This window comes from Tribolium castaneum, chromosome 4, assembly GCF_031307605.1.
Source record: "Tribolium castaneum strain GA2 chromosome 4, icTriCast1.1, whole genome shotgun sequence".
NCBI classification, from domain to species: domain Eukaryota; kingdom Metazoa; phylum Arthropoda; class Insecta; order Coleoptera; family Tenebrionidae; genus Tribolium; species Tribolium castaneum.
Window position 1 is genome coordinate 1,720,275 of NC_087397.1, and position 16,366 is coordinate 1,736,640.

At 36.4% G+C, this 16,366-nt stretch overlaps 3 protein-coding genes across 9 annotated transcripts in view; 2 read left to right on the forward strand and 1 right to left on the reverse strand.

The window, feature by feature from the left end:
* LOC661960 (Kv channel-interacting protein 1) overlaps nt 1–12,043 on the forward strand; it is a 69,200-nt gene extending 57,157 nt beyond the window's left edge. For all 7 annotated transcript variants that reach the window (XM_015985225.2, XM_015985227.2, XM_008192064.3 and 4 more), the window contains 3 exons: nt 3,671–3,744; nt 7,680–7,892; nt 10,749–12,043. In XM_015985225.2, the coding sequence (XP_015840711.1) occupies nt 3,671–3,744; nt 7,680–7,892; nt 10,749–10,859 (398 nt within the window). In that variant the 3' untranslated portion in view covers nt 10,860–12,043. The remainder of the gene's footprint in view (nt 1–3,670; nt 3,745–7,679; nt 7,893–10,748) is intronic.
* An 83-nt stretch (nt 12,044–12,126) lies between these two features.
* On the forward strand, nt 12,127–13,645 carry Fnta (Farnesyl transferase alpha subunit). Its single transcript, XM_968048.4, has 5 exons — nt 12,127–12,341; nt 12,388–12,511; nt 12,560–12,793; nt 12,840–13,040; nt 13,092–13,645. The coding sequence occupies exons 1-5, from the start codon at nt 12,206–12,208 to the stop codon at nt 13,390–13,392; spliced, it is 996 nt and encodes a 331-aa protein (XP_973141.1). The 5' UTR covers nt 12,127–12,205; the 3' UTR covers nt 13,393–13,645.
* Nucleotides 13,646–14,076: 431 nt separating this feature from the next.
* LOC661873 (uncharacterized protein) lies at nt 14,077–16,316 on the reverse strand. Its single transcript, XM_968005.5, has 6 exons — nt 15,868–16,316; nt 15,650–15,825; nt 15,485–15,590; nt 15,266–15,358; nt 14,988–15,217; nt 14,077–14,250 (listed from the first exon to the last, which is right to left on the reverse strand). The coding sequence occupies exons 1-6, from the start codon at nt 16,174–16,176 to the stop codon at nt 14,094–14,096; spliced, it is 1,071 nt and encodes a 356-aa protein (XP_973098.1). The 5' UTR covers nt 16,177–16,316; the 3' UTR covers nt 14,077–14,093.
* Nucleotides 16,317–16,366: the final 50 nt, after the last annotated feature.

Below are 16,366 nucleotides of genomic sequence, written 5' to 3' on the forward strand. Positions count from 1 at the left end.
TAAATAAATCAACATTACAAACAATATAATTGCAATAATTCACCTAAAACACAAATACATTCAGTTCAAAAGTCGGCGAATTAGCTCGAGAAAACATTTTCTTCCACTTTTTTCAATTTAATTCTCTAATTTTTCACCAGATTTCATCAAAAGATACCGGCGTATAAGTTGTATTTTTCCCTAAAAGAAACACAATGCGTGTCTGTTTCGGGTGTATTTCGGGTGATGTTTTCGTGCGTCTTAGGCTCCTTATATTATTTTTATTCTTTCTACGCCACTAGTAATAAAGTTGTAAAAACCTCCATTCCCCTCGTATGTGCAAGCATTTTATAGGAGTCGAATTCGTACACAGCACTATTTATAAATCTTCTCGGAGAAAATAACCGTCGAGGACAATTCAAACGGAACATTTATTTCATTCAAACAACAAAATTAGAACAAGAACGAGAATTAATGTGAGTCTAAAAACGACAACGGCCAATAAAGTTTTGTTTGCCTCAATCATTCATGTCCGAATGGCCTTCATTGCATTTCAGAATGTAAAATATTTATGCATCGATAATAAAAAGCACATTATAAATGCTCACGCGGATTCTTGAGCCATCATCGTAAAACAGTGGAGTTTTACTTCTTTGTTGTCTCGTTGTTACACAGTTGCAGATAATGACCTTTTCCATCTAGATAGGACTTTCGTTTTACGTCTGTTCGCATTGTTTACCCCCATTTAAGTGCCTCCGTCTCGAAAAAAATTAACACAAAGACGTGGAGCCGTATGACAAATTACAACGACACTATTTATTCTAATACTTGTCGCGACAAATCAAGAAAAATCGCGTGATGTCTTGCTGAATGCGTTTTCATTATACTTTTCATAAATAAAAGAGCTTTTGATCCGCGATTCGGGATTAGAGCAATTTTCCAGAAGTCAGGTTCTTTATCGATTAACTTTTTCGATGAACGGAATATGTAAAATGTAAAAGGGAATGAAAAACATACAATAACCTTCCTCCGTTACACAAATATTGTCTTTCCTTTTATCAATGAACAACGATGGATGACATTGGAGCCTTGTTAACAATTCCTTTCCAAATATCAGACGACCCAAAGCAAATTGTTTCGGAAAAATTCGCGTACATCCTAATTATCCATTCTGTTGTTTGGATTTAATCAAATCGTAAAAAACGTACGAAAATTCCCGAAATGGTGAGTGTGTGTTTTGCTTTTTTACGGAAACAGCGAACAGACCCGGCGCCTCCACCAAAAGTGAATTTGGAGAAATGAAACAGACGCAAAGAAAACAAACCGAAAAAGCTTTACTGTGTTGTTGAGCTGTCGAAAAATGCGTGTTAAGGCATTTCGCATAAATTGGTGTTCGATCTCTAGTTCTAGTGGCCTGCTTTATTAATTTAGGCGTGCGAAGTTGCGTGTAAAAAAAGTGATTAAAGTCGCACCTTAGTTGCCAAAGCGCTCTAATAATATCTTGTGAATATTTACTGTGTAACTTGTCGGTAATATATTTTGATGGTGTTCTAAGCTGAAATATATTACCCACCTTGCAGTGTGTGCTTACACTTTACATATTCCGGTCTCCAGCTGTGCAACATCAAAAATCCAACTCGCTGTAATAACAATCAACAATTTTATGTCATGGCGTTATTTTCTCGCACCGTCTAAAAGACCGGCATTTATTTAATGCGTTCTATTGTCCGCTGACACAAAATTAGTTATTGTTAGAGGAAATATTGGAAAAGTTCGCCCACCAACTCAAATGAAGAATGAAATCGAATACTTAAAAATCCTGCAATTTATTGATAGCGGCCGACATGAGAACACTTTTAGTCGCTTATTTGTCAATTAAAACGCTCGTAAAATTATATAGCGAATGATTTATGAAAATTCTCGGCCGTAAAAGTAATGTTTTCACCTTATTTCAGCCGCAAATTTAAACAGATTCAGCAGAGTTACACGTTTTTTCGCTCTCCCCATTTAACACATATGAGCACACTTGGCCTGTTTATGTGAACCGTTTTATTAAGATCATTTATTTTTATCACCCTTTTGTTCGACAACGTCAATAAAATTTACGCGTTTTAAAAACAAGACTTGACGTTAGAGAAACGGAAGCTTTTCAAATGTTTGTTTTCGCAGAATTGGCGAACTGATTGTCAACACTTTCTTGCTTTGTACGTCTCTAACTCGGTTACCAAAAGTCGAAATTGCATGGCCACTGGCTGCAACCTCAACGAAGGGAAAATGCTCGCCTGAGCTGCTTCTCCGGCTTCAGGTTTACTTTGAACAGAGCACAAATATTTGAACGAATTTACTTAATTAAATAACTTCATTATGGCCATTATGGACAAACACGATAAGACGCCCCGCATTATTCAACAAGTTCGGGTTCGCACGCAATTGCGTGATAAGATATCACTCTCCACCGTTATATGACACAAAGATACAATCCGCGGCGCTTTCCCGATCTAATAATTACTTAATTAAGCCGAGTTTACTTCTCGTTGTTTAAAACTATTTTGGAAGTCATAACTTATTTATGACGCAATTTTTAACTTGGAATAAATTTGTGAAATCAAATTATTTCAAAAAACTAAGCAGAATCGACCAATTGGCCAAACCATCTGGAATTTCGAGTTTTCTATGACAATTTCAAGTTTGTTGCAGGAATTGTTAAAAATTTGTACAACCTTTTTGATACCTGAAAATCACTTCCTGAAAATCTGGCCTCTATTTATGAACAATAGAATTACAAATTCGCCGTGAAAAACGTGAGGCTATTAATAGGAGTCTAAATCAGGCCTGCTTTACATTGTCAGTATTTTTATCTAAATTTATGACCGCCGTGGCCGCGGAAGAAGGATTTTAATTCAAATGAAAATTATTAAATTAGCATGAGCTGGTATTTTTAGCCAATTTATGTTTATGCAGCAACGAATTTTAAACTCCAGACCCGGTTTTCTAATTAGAAGAAACACAAACTTCGAGTAAGTTAATAAAAAAATCTGTCATCGTTAAAAGGTTGGACGCCGAAGTGCATCTTTAATGGGCGTTATTTTGAAAGACAGATAAAGTAGTTTTTAATTGATTGAAAATGTGCGCTTTTAGCTGGGTAACTGTCAAGGTGGTGATTTAGTCGAGTTGTAAACACGTCGCCAGATTGTTGTAATCTGCCGAAATGGCTCCTATTAATCCTAAAATTTGTGGCATCTGGTGCCAGATTAATAACCATTATCAAGGATATTACCCTAACGTTCTTAATTATGTCTTGAAAATGAAATATTCAAAGAGGAGTTTACTGGAAACGCGAAATTTTGCATAATCCAAGCGCCACTGATTTAGACCCTCTTATCTCCACATTACAAATAAAGTGGGCGAAGAATGAGGACTTTCCACGTCGGGCCTTTTTCGCATAAAACCCAAATAATGAAAATTTAAGCTTACATATTCATGTGGCACACACTATCCATACAATGCAAGCTTTCCGGCCAATTATTGTTTGCCAAAGCTATCATTAATTAAGCTGCAATCCATTATTCTGTTTGTTCACAAGTCCAATCGTTTAATGGATGCAGGGAATTTTTGCACGCGTTTATTTAATTGGAAAAATATTTGCCTTGTTGAGTCGTAAATAAGTGATAACTTTGCCGTTTATTTTCAGCCAACACCAGCCAATATGCTCATTACGTGTTCAATACTCTGGATCAGCAACACAGCGGACTAATTAGCTTTGAGGTAAAGTGACTAGCCCAGGTTATAGAGCTTTAACAGTCGACATCAAATAGCAAATGTTTGACTTGACCTCAATTTTCCAAATGCTACTGAAACTGAAACTGAAAGACAAGCAATTTTATTTTTATTTTTTTACTTTACATACATGAATGAATTTAAAAAAAAATGAATTTTTACGCAATCAATTTTGAAGCTAATTACTTTTGCATGCTTGTGTATATGTTGCGCCTCCGGCTAAACTGCATTTTAAACCTTGCTGTTCTTTTATGCGAAACTACGTCTCGTTTGAAATTTTATCTTTCCAAATCCCCATAAAAGTGTGTTTTCATAATGCCTTTAAACAACTCAGCTCTGGGTGTTATTTCACAAAAGCTGCATCAAGAGTTAAGATTCATCTTGATGTATAATTCAGAACGAGTTTAAGGGAGTTTCCAGGAAATTGCACAACTGTATTACCTACTTACTGGAGTAGCGTGCACTCGAATATTGGGTTATGATTTGTTTTTTACGTTCGGGAATGTGCCCGAGAGTTTCGAAAGCTTAAAGAGCTTTGTTTACGAAAATCGTGATCGTTCATGTTGCATCAGGAGAGCTTTCAAGCGGTATTGGGATCTAGTATGCACAAGGCGGATGAAGAGGTGTAGAATTCAAAGCGACTGCTTCTACATTTATTCTAGGTATGTTGCGAACAAATGCTGCATGCATTTCCTGAGCTTCGGCGGATGAAAGGAGATCTCGACTCGATGAAGTTTTGCGGCGATATATCCAATAGGTTACACAAGATTTGCGTAACGTCAGATTCAAATTAACCGAGCTTATTTCCTGAACGTATCAAATTCCTTGATATGTTTTTTACTAACAGTTTGATTAACCGCTTTAAAGGCCGTCATCAGCAAAATCGCCCAGGACGTGTGTTTTATTCAGGCACAAGCATTCGTACATCCCACGAGACTCCCTGCCCGAATTATCCTTTAGACTAGCAGATTTCCGGGTTAAACGCTGCATGTGCGTTGATGATAACACATTTTTTGAGTAATGAGCACATGTCCCCGGTGACATATTGCAGCTGTAAATGACAATGGGCCCTAGCGAGCATCCTTACACAATCGACGCCATCGAATTCATAATCCGCGATATTTCACGGTTTTATTTTCGACTTCCAATGCAAAAAAACAGTTTTATGTGACTAAAGGAACAGCAATATCCACTTTAAGTGATATATTTATCACGAATTTACGGAACATCTTGTGCTTTGCACGTCTGACTTGGAAAAAAAGAGGCAATATGGCGGTGTTTGCCGGAGGTTCAATTTGTAACTACTATAATTCCTTGTGATTTATTGACGGTGATGTTTGTCGAGAAGTTTTTGCCTCATTCTTTGCTTAAACCGAAGTGTTTAAGCGGATACAGTGAACAAATTACAGACCATCACTCATAAAAAGTAAACTTTTTTCAAGCTCTGCGGTAATGCGATCAGACATTGTAAAGGTCTTGATGATGAGAATCGTGTGTGTTTAATTCCCTTCCTTAAATGAGCACTAACTTTTTATAGGTGCAATGCACATCTCAAAGCTTTTAAAACTTAGACGTTAAGTTTGAAATGCAATTCTCATCACTACTGACTTTTAGGCGAAGCACTTCTTAAATTTACACATTTATGGCGGCTTTATTCGCTTGAATAAGTCGTTAGTTGTGGCTTTTAAGCAGCAGTTTTGATTGAACGATGTTTAAAAACAGGAAATTGAGATTAATTTGATTAATTTTACTGTAATATATACCGTAAAATTTGAGAAATATGCAGCAGAAACGCAGCTATAATTAAAAAAAAAGAAAAACTCAGTATCTGTAATAACCAAGTTATAGAGCTTTTCCGATTGTTGGGACAGCTTGTGTGAATTATTGAATGATTATGAGCTGAGATAGTTATTTGTTTGCAATAAATTACTGGAAACATATTAATATCAAAACATTGCAAATTGTATATTTTGTTATTCGAGTTGTTTACTGCGTAATTATTTATGTGTACTGTACTAATATTTATATTTACGTGTTTTGATTATTTGGTTGAAATCTTGTTGTCTGCTTTCATTTACTAGGCAAACCAAAAAGATCTCTCTTTACTATCTTGATGGCAATATTTAATTTAAAGTTTTTTTGTGATTTCAACCAAGAAATAAATAACTAAAATGCTTTAAATGTTTTGAGTTAATTTATCGCTTCATTAAACACCTAAGCAGTCTAGATTTTTCTTGGAAAAACTGTTGGAACTTTCAAAAATTATTTCGCTTGCCAATTCCGCCAAAAATCCTTTTTAATTTTGAAAAATTAACTAGACAAGTATTTTCCCCGAACATTCCACACAGAGCCCGGTTCGCATCATCCAATAATTGAATAAAGTTTATAACAATAACTCTCAATTTAGTCGAGTATTTTTAACCGTGCAAGCTTTTACCTTTCACGAGCAAAAATCAAATTTTTTAAATATAGCTTTCCCTGCCCGGGTTAGCGTCAGCGTCAATTTATCAAAACGTTCGATCCGTATGGAATTCCATGGGTTTTTTCCCGCCCAATTAGGCCAAAGTCGTTTTCAAGCAAACCCCAAAAAACCGGCGATTTGATTTCCTTCGATGGGCAATGCAAATGGACTCATTGAAAGTGACGACCGAGAGGATAATGGAAGAGGGTGTGTCTCGACCTATTCGGGACTCTGCGGCACCAACACAGTCTACCACGTCAAATTGATGGATGGATATGCGTTTTATCCTTTTGCTCGCTGCTATGACCTCGCCAACGTCCGCATGTGTATTAAAGGATAACGGAGTTGTGATCGACCGCTATTGGGGCTTATAGTAAACAGATAGGACATTGATCCTTCAAATGCATTCTCGTTTTAAAACAGTGCACTTCTCCCGACCTAACGCAACTTGGCGTTTAAACCCAAGTCAATGTTTAGCCCAGCTGCAGCCACAACCATATTTGGCACTCTAACGCTTTAAATTCCACATCACTACAGATTTATCAAACATCTGATTACACAGACGTTAAGAGCAGACTAATAAAATTGTGACTGCATACAAATGGAGCTAATTTGTTTAAAATCACAGACTTCGACAATTACCATTTGAGGCTTTGAATTTCAATTGATTATAATTCTGTGGCTTCGCTAATTTACTAATAATTGAGTACTGCAACATTGATCGAGGGGATGCTGGTTTGTGGCCGCAAAATCGAGAATATCATGTCTCTGATTAGAATGCAAAATATTACAACTAAATAATCACAATGATGGGTTTTTGTTGGTTCGTTGTTCCCTTTAATTAAATTAAAAAGCAAGTGGCCATTTTATTACAAAAAAACATAATTCAATTTATATATAATGGAAGGCAAGAGTTAATTAACACAAAACTTTTCAACTCATTTGAATAACTCTATCTCTTTAACTTTTTAAAGTTACAAGCCATATATTGGGGATTTAGCTAGTTTTCTATGGATTGAAAATAAAAACCCTTAAGCTTTTGTGCCTATTAAACTAAAAGCCCTCCTAGTGACCAGAAACAGTACAAAGTCCTCCACAATTTACAAATTTATGCAATTTTTGCTTTGATGTTCCCGATCCGCATTCACATTCTTTGAAGTAAAATTTCATTGAACCTTTATGCAGTATAATGAAGTTTACGTCTGCGGCATACGAATGGACGTGTTCCCGAAGTTTTATTGACACGAACCCCCGGATCGTTTTATTTAGATCAAGCTCTTAATAACAGGGAAAGTTGCGAGAAAATGATTTAAAACAAATGGGGCGAAAATTGACGCCGTCTTTCAGGCTTTACTTGTCACTTATTTAAAACGTGAAGTTTGAAGTCTGAACTCCATTAAGTTCGAGTTAATCGAAAGCGCGATTGTTGGGATATTGACCGAGCGATAATCTCTTGTTTCAGGACTTCGTGCAGAATTTGTCCATTTTATCGCGAGGTTCACTAGACGAGAAACTGCGCTGGGCTTTCACCTTGTACGATATTAATGGAGATGGGTGCATAACGCGCGAGGAAATGACGGACATTGTTAGTGCGGTTTATGATTTGATGGGGAAGGTGGCGGAGCCGTGCGTTGACGAAGACACCGTCAAGGAAAAGGTCGACAGGATATTTCAGGTGAAATTGTCGCAAATGAAATAAATCGTACTCTTGATTGGATTTTCCTAAAAAGAGAACCGGACAAAAACGATGTCTTTCGGGAGTTTGCTTTGTGTCAATAACAACTTGGATGGGAGGGTCAAAGAAACGGACCTCTACAACGAATCGAATTACGGTTTCCCGAGTAATCGAGATTCTAGAAAAAGTTTTTAAACTATTCAACAATTTGTAAGGAGTTTAAACTCTTAAACAATACAACATTTTTTAATGTCCAAGCAAGAGACGAATTATTTGAGGTAAAGTCTTCAGCGATATGTTGCGGAGACATCAGTTCTCTTGGGAACATTATTCTAAAAAAAACTATAAGAATCCTAGAAAAGTAGGACTTTTACACAACTTATTAAAATCTACACTGTCGGTTTGGAAAAATTAATAATTACAATTATACGTTTACAATTTGGCGCCTTTACGTACTTTTACATTTTTGCCGCATTATTTTCTTATTTCTGTCAGTTTTATGCTCCGCTTTACGTTTATACTTCTATATTTTCTCTCAATCTCTTATTTTTGTTCTCGTGTTGTTTCACTTACCTTTTCTACAATTTTTTTCTCAGAAAAATTCTTGCTCTGATCCGGGTTCGAACCCCCGACCTCCCCCGTTGTAAGTGGCGCTTATACCACTGGGCCACCAAGGCCCTAGGTACTGACCGTGTTTTGCAGATATTTTAACACAAACTTTTTAAATAAATCAATATTACACACAATATAATTGCAGTAATTCACCTTGAAATACATTCAGTTCAAAAATCGGCGAATTAGCTCGAGAAAACATTTTCTTCCACTTTTTTTCAAATTAATTCTCTAATTTTTCACCAGATTTTATCAAAAGATACCGGGCATATAAGTTGATTCTACAATTTTAAAATTGTTTTTACCTTTTTTGTGACTTTCAGCCCGTTTTTGACCGAAAATGGACATAATTTGTCCAAAAATCACCAAATTTGTGTATTTTCTAGTCAAAAATAGTGGACGTGCGCAAATCCTACTGAATTCACAGTGGCCATGATTTTTATTAACAATGTTTTTCGGGACTTTACGAAACACACTCAGTTAACTAAAAATTTTTAGAGATAAATTAAATATTCACGCTTATTTTTTTATAATTTAAGAAGTAAGTGTTCTAAGGATTCAACTAAAGTTTGAAGTTATGTTTCACCTTTACGTTCATCTCTTTTTCTCTCAAAACAAAAAGTACGTTTACAATTTGGTGCCTTTACGTACTTTTTTTTTATTATTTTCTTATTTCTGTCAGTTTTATACTCCGCTTTACGTTTATACGTCTATATGTTCTCTCAATCTCTTATTTTTGTTCTCGTTTGTTTCACTTACCTTTTCTACAATTTTTTTCTCAGAAAAATTCTTGCTCTGATCCGGGTTCGAACCCCCGACTTCCCCCGTTGTAAGTGGCGCTTATACCACTGGGCCACCGGGCCCCAGGTACTGACCGTGTTTTGCAGATATTTTAACACAAACTTTTTAAATAAATAAACATTACAAACTATATAATTGCAATAATTCACCTAAAACGCAAATACATTCAGTTCAAAAGTCGGCGAATTAGTTCGCGAAAACATTTTCTTCCACTTTTTTTCAATTTAATTCCCTAATTTTTCACCAGATTTCATCAAAAGATACCGGGCGTATAAGCCATCTAAGGATTCAACTAAAGTTTGAAGTTATATTTCACCTTTACGTTCATCTCTTTTTCTCTCAAAACAAAAAGTACGTTTACAATTTGGCGCCTTTACGTACTTTTACCTTTGCGGCATTATTTTCTTATTTCTCTCAGTTTTATGCTTCGCTTTACTTTTATACGTCTATATGTTCTCTCAATCTCTTATTTTTGTTCTCGTTTGATTCACTTACCTTTTCTACAATTTTTTTCTCAGAAAAATTCTTGCTCTGATCCGGGTTCGAACCCCCGACCTCCCCCGTTGTAAGTGGCGCTTATACCACTGGGCCACCGAGGCCCCAAGTACTGACCGTGTTTTGCAGATATTTTAACACAAACTTTTTAAATAAAAATTATACAGGATAGTCCACGAGTAATTTGAAACCTAGTGTCAAAGCTTGCTGAATTTAAAATTGAATTTAGTAAAACTTTTGTACTAAAATGTTTAGCAATGGTTCTCATTTATTTCATTTAAACGATTGCAAAAGAGAAACACTAATAAATTGGAACATTAGACTGAAATACAAAAAAAAATTAAAAACGGTATGATTAAAATTCTGTAGATCTAAATGACTGAAAGAGTTGTACGCCGAAAAAAGGTGTGAAAACAGTCAAAAAGCCGCAAAAAATATAAAAAGACGGTTCGGTCTTGGACGGTTAAGGGCGCGATTTGAGTGTGTCTGAAGGGAGAGACAGCCGTCGTAGATGATGTATTCTATTGATTTGCATTCGCTGGAGCCGGTCCATGTGTATTCGAAACAAAGAGGAGTTTACTCATTGTGACAAAGTTATCAGTTTAAAACTTTGGCGAAAGTTGTAGCTGAACATTACTGATACAAAGCCGATTCCCGGAGGATCAGCCGTCGGATATATTTTAACAATTTTTTGATAAAAGAAGTAGGAAACAACATTTTATGGCCCGCTTGTGCCCCAGCCGTTCATTCGCAACGACACCGTGCCCTCCCGAGAAAACAGAATGCATTTCGAACACGACTGAAATAATATCGTCAAATACCTACGATAAAATTCAGTTTCCGGCAATAGAATTATTCAACATGAGTGGTCCGACCTTTGCGATATTATAAACTACATGGGCATTCGCCGATAACCGCCCCCTATCTCATGAAATTTTACGATTGCAGAAAATGGACAAGAATAAGGACGGCGTCGTCACTTTGGACGAATTTCTCGAGTGCTGCAGGAAAGACGAAGACATCTCTTCTTCCATGGCTGTTTTCGATTCATCGATATGACGTTCACCAGTCGGCGTTCGTCCACCGCCCTCCTGGACATGAACGAATGCCGACCGCGATACAATGACCAACGTAATTAAATTATTTAAAACAGTGATAAATTAATAACAAAACGATTTATGAAAAGCCAACAAGCTGCGGTGTGGGACGAATTACCGGAACGATAACTCATCTCGGGGTTCGCTGGCTTTGCGGTTCGTTTGACACCGTAAGTTTGTACATTTATACCAAATTTCTTACAGTTTTTATAAAAGAGGATGTAGATAAAATAATATATTTTAAATATATAGAAACTAAACATCAGATAAATATAGCATAGATAAATAACAAATATTATTTAAGCAAATGTACCTATCGCATTTTTGCATTAATTACCAAAAAAAATTGCTGCTAATGCGGTTTATTTATTCTGCTAAAAGTCGCTTGATTTGTAATAAGATTACTCAACCGTTTCACCAATGGTTTAGAATTTTTGTTACCCTAAAGTAGATATTTTTATATTGTCCAACAAAATTGTGGAATTGGGTATAAAGCTTTTAAAAGTTTCCCCAAAATTCGGGTATTATTCGGGAAACGTCTTAGCGATATAAATAAAGCGACGATATCATTACTAGTGAGCCATATTCGTTAGACATATCTGTATGTCACTATATAAAGTCTAGATTATATTATTGTTGATATATGTAAGACTGTTCAATGTACTAGGATCTAAATGTGTGATGTATGTTAGTCAAAAGATTGACAATATTTTGGTTAGAAAAACCTAAGATACCTAAATTATGTAGCTTTTTTATTACGACAGTTATTTTATAATGGAGCGTCTATGGTGCTATGTACCAAGTTGATAAGGATAATGTTCTTCTATATGTTGTTAATGTTTATCATTTCTGTATATGTTTAATGGGTAAAAATTAGAGCTGTGCCAAATACGAACGTTACAAAAAAAGCTGCAAGGCGCAGATTACGTTTATTTGTAGTAAGGCTTACTGTTACCAAAATATGGTCGAGATAATCCACGCATATTCCTAATCCTCATCCTAATCACTGTTTATATCTGTATAGAGTAGTCTAAGGCCCATTTTAATGTTACCCATCTAAATAACTCATTGTTATTTGTAAATAAGACAAGTCAGGAGATCTATTATGTACTCATTTTTAATGTTATAAACATATTACAAACCCTACTCGCATATTTTTTTACCCCGCAACCAATTATACACCCAACTGGCCGACTGTATTTTTCGGACGCACGCCCACTCGGCCCATAGCAAAGAGCCCTGCGTCAAACTATTGACAATCCGAATTTTGTGGTTAGGTAAAAAAGGGGCGACTTTTTGATTGAAAAAATGGGTGAAAGTAGCAGTGACGAGAGTGATACCACATTCCAGCTGTACAAAGACCGCCGGGAATGGAAAGATGTGACCCCGGTGCCCCAGGATGACGGGGATCAGCCAATAGTCGCAATCGATTACACTGAACAGTGTAAGTTTAGTGCACACCTCAACTTTGTAACTACAAAAACTTTCAGTTAAGGATGTTTTTGATTATTTCCGAGCTGTTTTGCAAAGCGGGGAGAAATCGGAACGGGCCCTGAACCTTACCAAGGACGCTGCGGCCCTAAATCCGGCGAATTATACAGTTTGGCAGTACAGGTAACTGTAATTTATTGGGCGATTTTTTGGGTCATTTTCGAATTTGAGGCGTGAAATTTTGAAAGCTTTGAATAAGGATTTGAACGAGGAGATGGACTTTATTGAGAAGATTATTGTTTATAATCAGCCGAAAAATTACCAGGTTTGGCACCACAGGAAGGTGCTAGTGGAGTGGCTGCAAGATGCAGCAAAGGAGAAGTACTTGACTGAGACCGTTTTAGCGAAAGATGCGAAAAATTACCACGCCTGGCAACACAGGCAGTGGATAATTAAAACGTTCAAGTACGTTAATTTACTTTTTTGTGTAACCGTAATTATTTTTTAATAGTTTGTATGATGGAGAGCTTGAGTACATTGATAGTCTCATTTCGGACGATATCAGGAACAACTCAGCTTGGAATCAAAGATATTTCGTAGTTATGGGCACAACCGGGTTTACAGAAGAAGTCTTAAATAGAGAAATTGACTACGCTCTGTCCAATATTAAAGTCGTAACAGAGAACGAAAGCGCTTGGAATTACTTAAGAGGGTATTTCTAACGTTTCCAGTAAACGCAATTGTATTAATTTTTCCTTCTTAGCGTGTTATTGCATGATAAGTGTGGCCTTAGCCGCAACAAAAAAGTCACTGAATTTTGTGAGGAATTATACAACTCGGGAAACAGGTCTCCATTTTTATTAGCCCTCCTTGTTGATATGTGTTCAGAGCAAGTTTCCCAAGGCAATGAAGACCCACTTTACAATTTGGAAAGAGCCAAAAATTTGTGTAACGAACTTTCCGAAAAATATGACACCGTCAGAGCGAAATATTGGCAGTTTATGGCCGAAACCATTGAGAAGAAAAGCAAGAAGGAGGAGTCACAAGTCGAAGCAGAAAATTAAAAATAAAGTCGATGAAAAAATTTCTGTGATGTTTACTTATTTTTGTATGTGTCTTAAGTGTTTTCCATCGTTGTATTTCTTTCTAAAGCGAAATATGCCACCGTGAACGTCCTCTTTCTAACGATGTAATGTTTTTTCTTTAATTAAAACGTCGCAAATGTTAATCTTTTTGTACGTATTTTTATTACAAGGCAATTTATTCCATTGCACATTTTCGAAAGCCAGTAATTGTTAAATAAATGAATAAAACCACTTTACGTTTTATTTTAAATACACTTGTCCTTGGCATACGTTACGTCCTTTTTTCTTCCAATTTTTCAATGAAAGTAGAAAGAAAAAATTGGCTTTGTGACGGAAGATTGGGAAATGGACAGGAGCTGATTAAGTTGATTTAAATTGTAACAATTCATAGATATAATTTTATTTACTTTACCTAAATACAAAATAATATATTTGTATATGGCATAAGGAAACATGCTTGAACTCCTTCAGACGCTCAAAATTATGACACAATAAAATCAGTTAATTTTAATCATTAAAATCCGCTTGCGAATAAAAAAATCATTTTTTAAACCACAGAAAAAACGAGATCATGTTTTTGGCTAAAATTGTAAAAATGCGGAAATTGCTGCCCTTATAATTAGCCTAAACCCCGCTGCTGCCCATACATCCAAAAACCACCAAATTATGTCACTTTTTATTTACAAAGGAGGAGTATGTGTAGTCCCTTCACCCGTTAAAGTATCAGTAAGATAAGTAATTTTAAGCACACGTGCAAGAAATTGCTTTTCAGCCGGCGTATTTACCGTCCAAGCCATCACCCTCAATCCCCTTTTGCGCCAATCGTAGACCGTACGTCTAAAAATAATTCAATTCTAAAAACCGTCCAAGTTGCATTTTTCCATTCGAATTTTTGCAACTTGACGCGTACGGAAGACCAAAATTAGGGGGTTTTTTGACTCAAATTGCTAAGTTTTGAGTTAATAAGCCGTGAAAAACCAAATATTTTCACAGGACATACGTATTATGAGAAAAAAAAATTATCAAAACGCCCCGGAAACGGCCAAAGATGCAAAAAAGATTAAGGAACAAACACGTAGCAGAGAATTATTTTAATAAAAACAAAACAAGAAAAAAAAGAAGTAAGTAATTTTTTAATTGATTTGTTAATGTGATGTTAATATCTGTTTCAAAACTATAAAAACCACTTCAATTTTTACAACGGGTTTTCACTTTTAATTATTGGGTTTTCTTATTCTTAGCTAGGCTAGAGTCCGATCTAACACAGAAACACTCAAAAAAAATTAAGTGCGTTGTTGTCATTGCTTCTATAATTTTAAAATAAGTATGTGCTTATAATTAAAATTGTATAAAAAAGCCATTAACTTTTTTGCGATAACTGTTTAAAAAATATTTAAAACTTTGTCTAACTTAAACCAACCAAATTCTTATCAACAACTTGAATAGATACATTTTTTTTAAATCTTTATCCTTTGTACGTAAACATTTCTAACAAAAAAAAAATTCAAAATCGCCCCCTGATATTAGTCCCCCGTATTACGTCCACTACCACCCCAGCACATGCAATTCCTTACCCATTGATGGCATCCTTATGCAACAAAATAACCGACAATCCCAGAAGATAATACGTGATTCTGGTCAAGGCCCATTCGTGTATGAAATCGCACAAAACTAGCAAGAAATGTTTGTACCAAACTTTGCCGCGGCGAATGCCAGGCCCCATTGGAAAATTAAACGAGTCGTAAGCAAACGCATGAGGTCTCCAAGCAAGGGAACAAACGATTTTTGGGTTCCCTTTCCTGATCTAGAATAGCTTTAGTCAGGTGGTCGCTGGGGCGAGATTGCGACTTACAAGGTAGATTAAAATTGGGTTAAAGGAGGAGACTACGGCTCTTGAGTAGAGGTCAGGGTAGCGGTCGAAAAGGCCGTGGATTATTTTGACAAACTGACGCAAAAAAATAATAAATAAACCCGCCACTGCTCCCAATAAATTTATGATCAAAGTGGCTTTGATTCGTTGTTTCCAACTTAATTAAGCCACTTGATCATACATTTGATGAGAGTGTGGTACCTTTTTGTTATTGTCTTTAATATCAATGAACATCCTTTGGCCTGAAGCTAGAAGCTGAGTTACGGTTTGTTCTAATGTGGGAATATTAGTTTTGGCAAATCTGTCCCTGTTAAAAATTCATTCAATCGAAGCTGGCCGTGCCAGGAGGCTAAAACCTGCACTTACTTATACAAATGCTTTACTGATATGTCAATATTGCACAAATCCTCCCACTTATGTTCCCCAATGACTAAATTACAGTCACTCATCCTCTCCAAGCAATTGTCGTGAAAGACAACAGGAACACCATCTTTGGTCAAAGTAATGTCAAACTCAATAGCGTCGCACCCTTGATCGTGACACTAAAACCCCCAATTACCCCCAATAATGTTTGTCAGACTTACCATTTTGAAAGCAGGCAGACTGTTTTCGGGGGCGTCCAAGCCGGCGCCCCTGTGCGCCACTGTCTTCATAACGTAGGCGTCGTCACTGGACGCTACTGCGGGGTCCTTTCCTAAAATTGTTTCGACGGATGCAGGACTAGGGGCTGGGACACGGAGGAAATAAACGGCACACACTAACAGGATTGTGAGAATCAGTCCGAATGGTAAAATTGTGTTGATAACTTCCGTGAGAAGGCTCCATGAGCCGTAAAAAACCGCGACGATGGTAAGGGATGAAAGGGTCAGGTTGATAACAGGGGTGTGTTTCATGTTTGTGGATAGGTGGGGTTACGTAACGATTATAGTTCGAAGGCACATGAAGGAGAGGAAAATTTGCAGTGGTATGCAGTTTGTTTGGATGTTGATAAGAAAACAATGCCCGCTGTTATCAACCGCCCCCACACTAACACACATAGCTAACACATAAACGTTTGACGTTTCGATGACATTTCACTGAATG

Excerpts from the sequence above, each read along its gene's own strand:
- Fnta (XM_968048.4), top strand. The coding sequence starts at position 12,206 with ATGGGTGAAAGTAGCAGTGACGAGAGTGATACCACATTCCAGCTGTAC. Across the intron at positions 12,512-12,559 it reads TATACAGTTTGGCAGTACAG|GCGTGAAATTTTGAAAGCTT; the intron begins GTAACTGTAATT and ends TTCGAATTTGAG. Across the intron at positions 13,041-13,091 it reads GCTTGGAATTACTTAAGAGG|CGTGTTATTGCATGATAAGT; the intron begins GTATTTCTAACG and ends TTTCCTTCTTAG.
- LOC661873 (XM_968005.5), bottom strand. The coding sequence starts at position 16,176 with ATGAAACACACCCCTGTTATCAACCTGACCCTTTCATCCCTTACCATC. Across the intron at positions 15,591-15,649 it reads TCAGTAAAGCATTTGTATAA|GGACAGATTTGCCAAAACTA; the intron begins GTAAGTGCAGGT and ends AATTTTTAACAG. Across the intron at positions 14,251-14,987 it reads CATAAGGATGCCATCAATGG|ACGTACGGTCTACGATTGGC; the intron begins GTAAGGAATTGC and ends AATTATTTTTAG.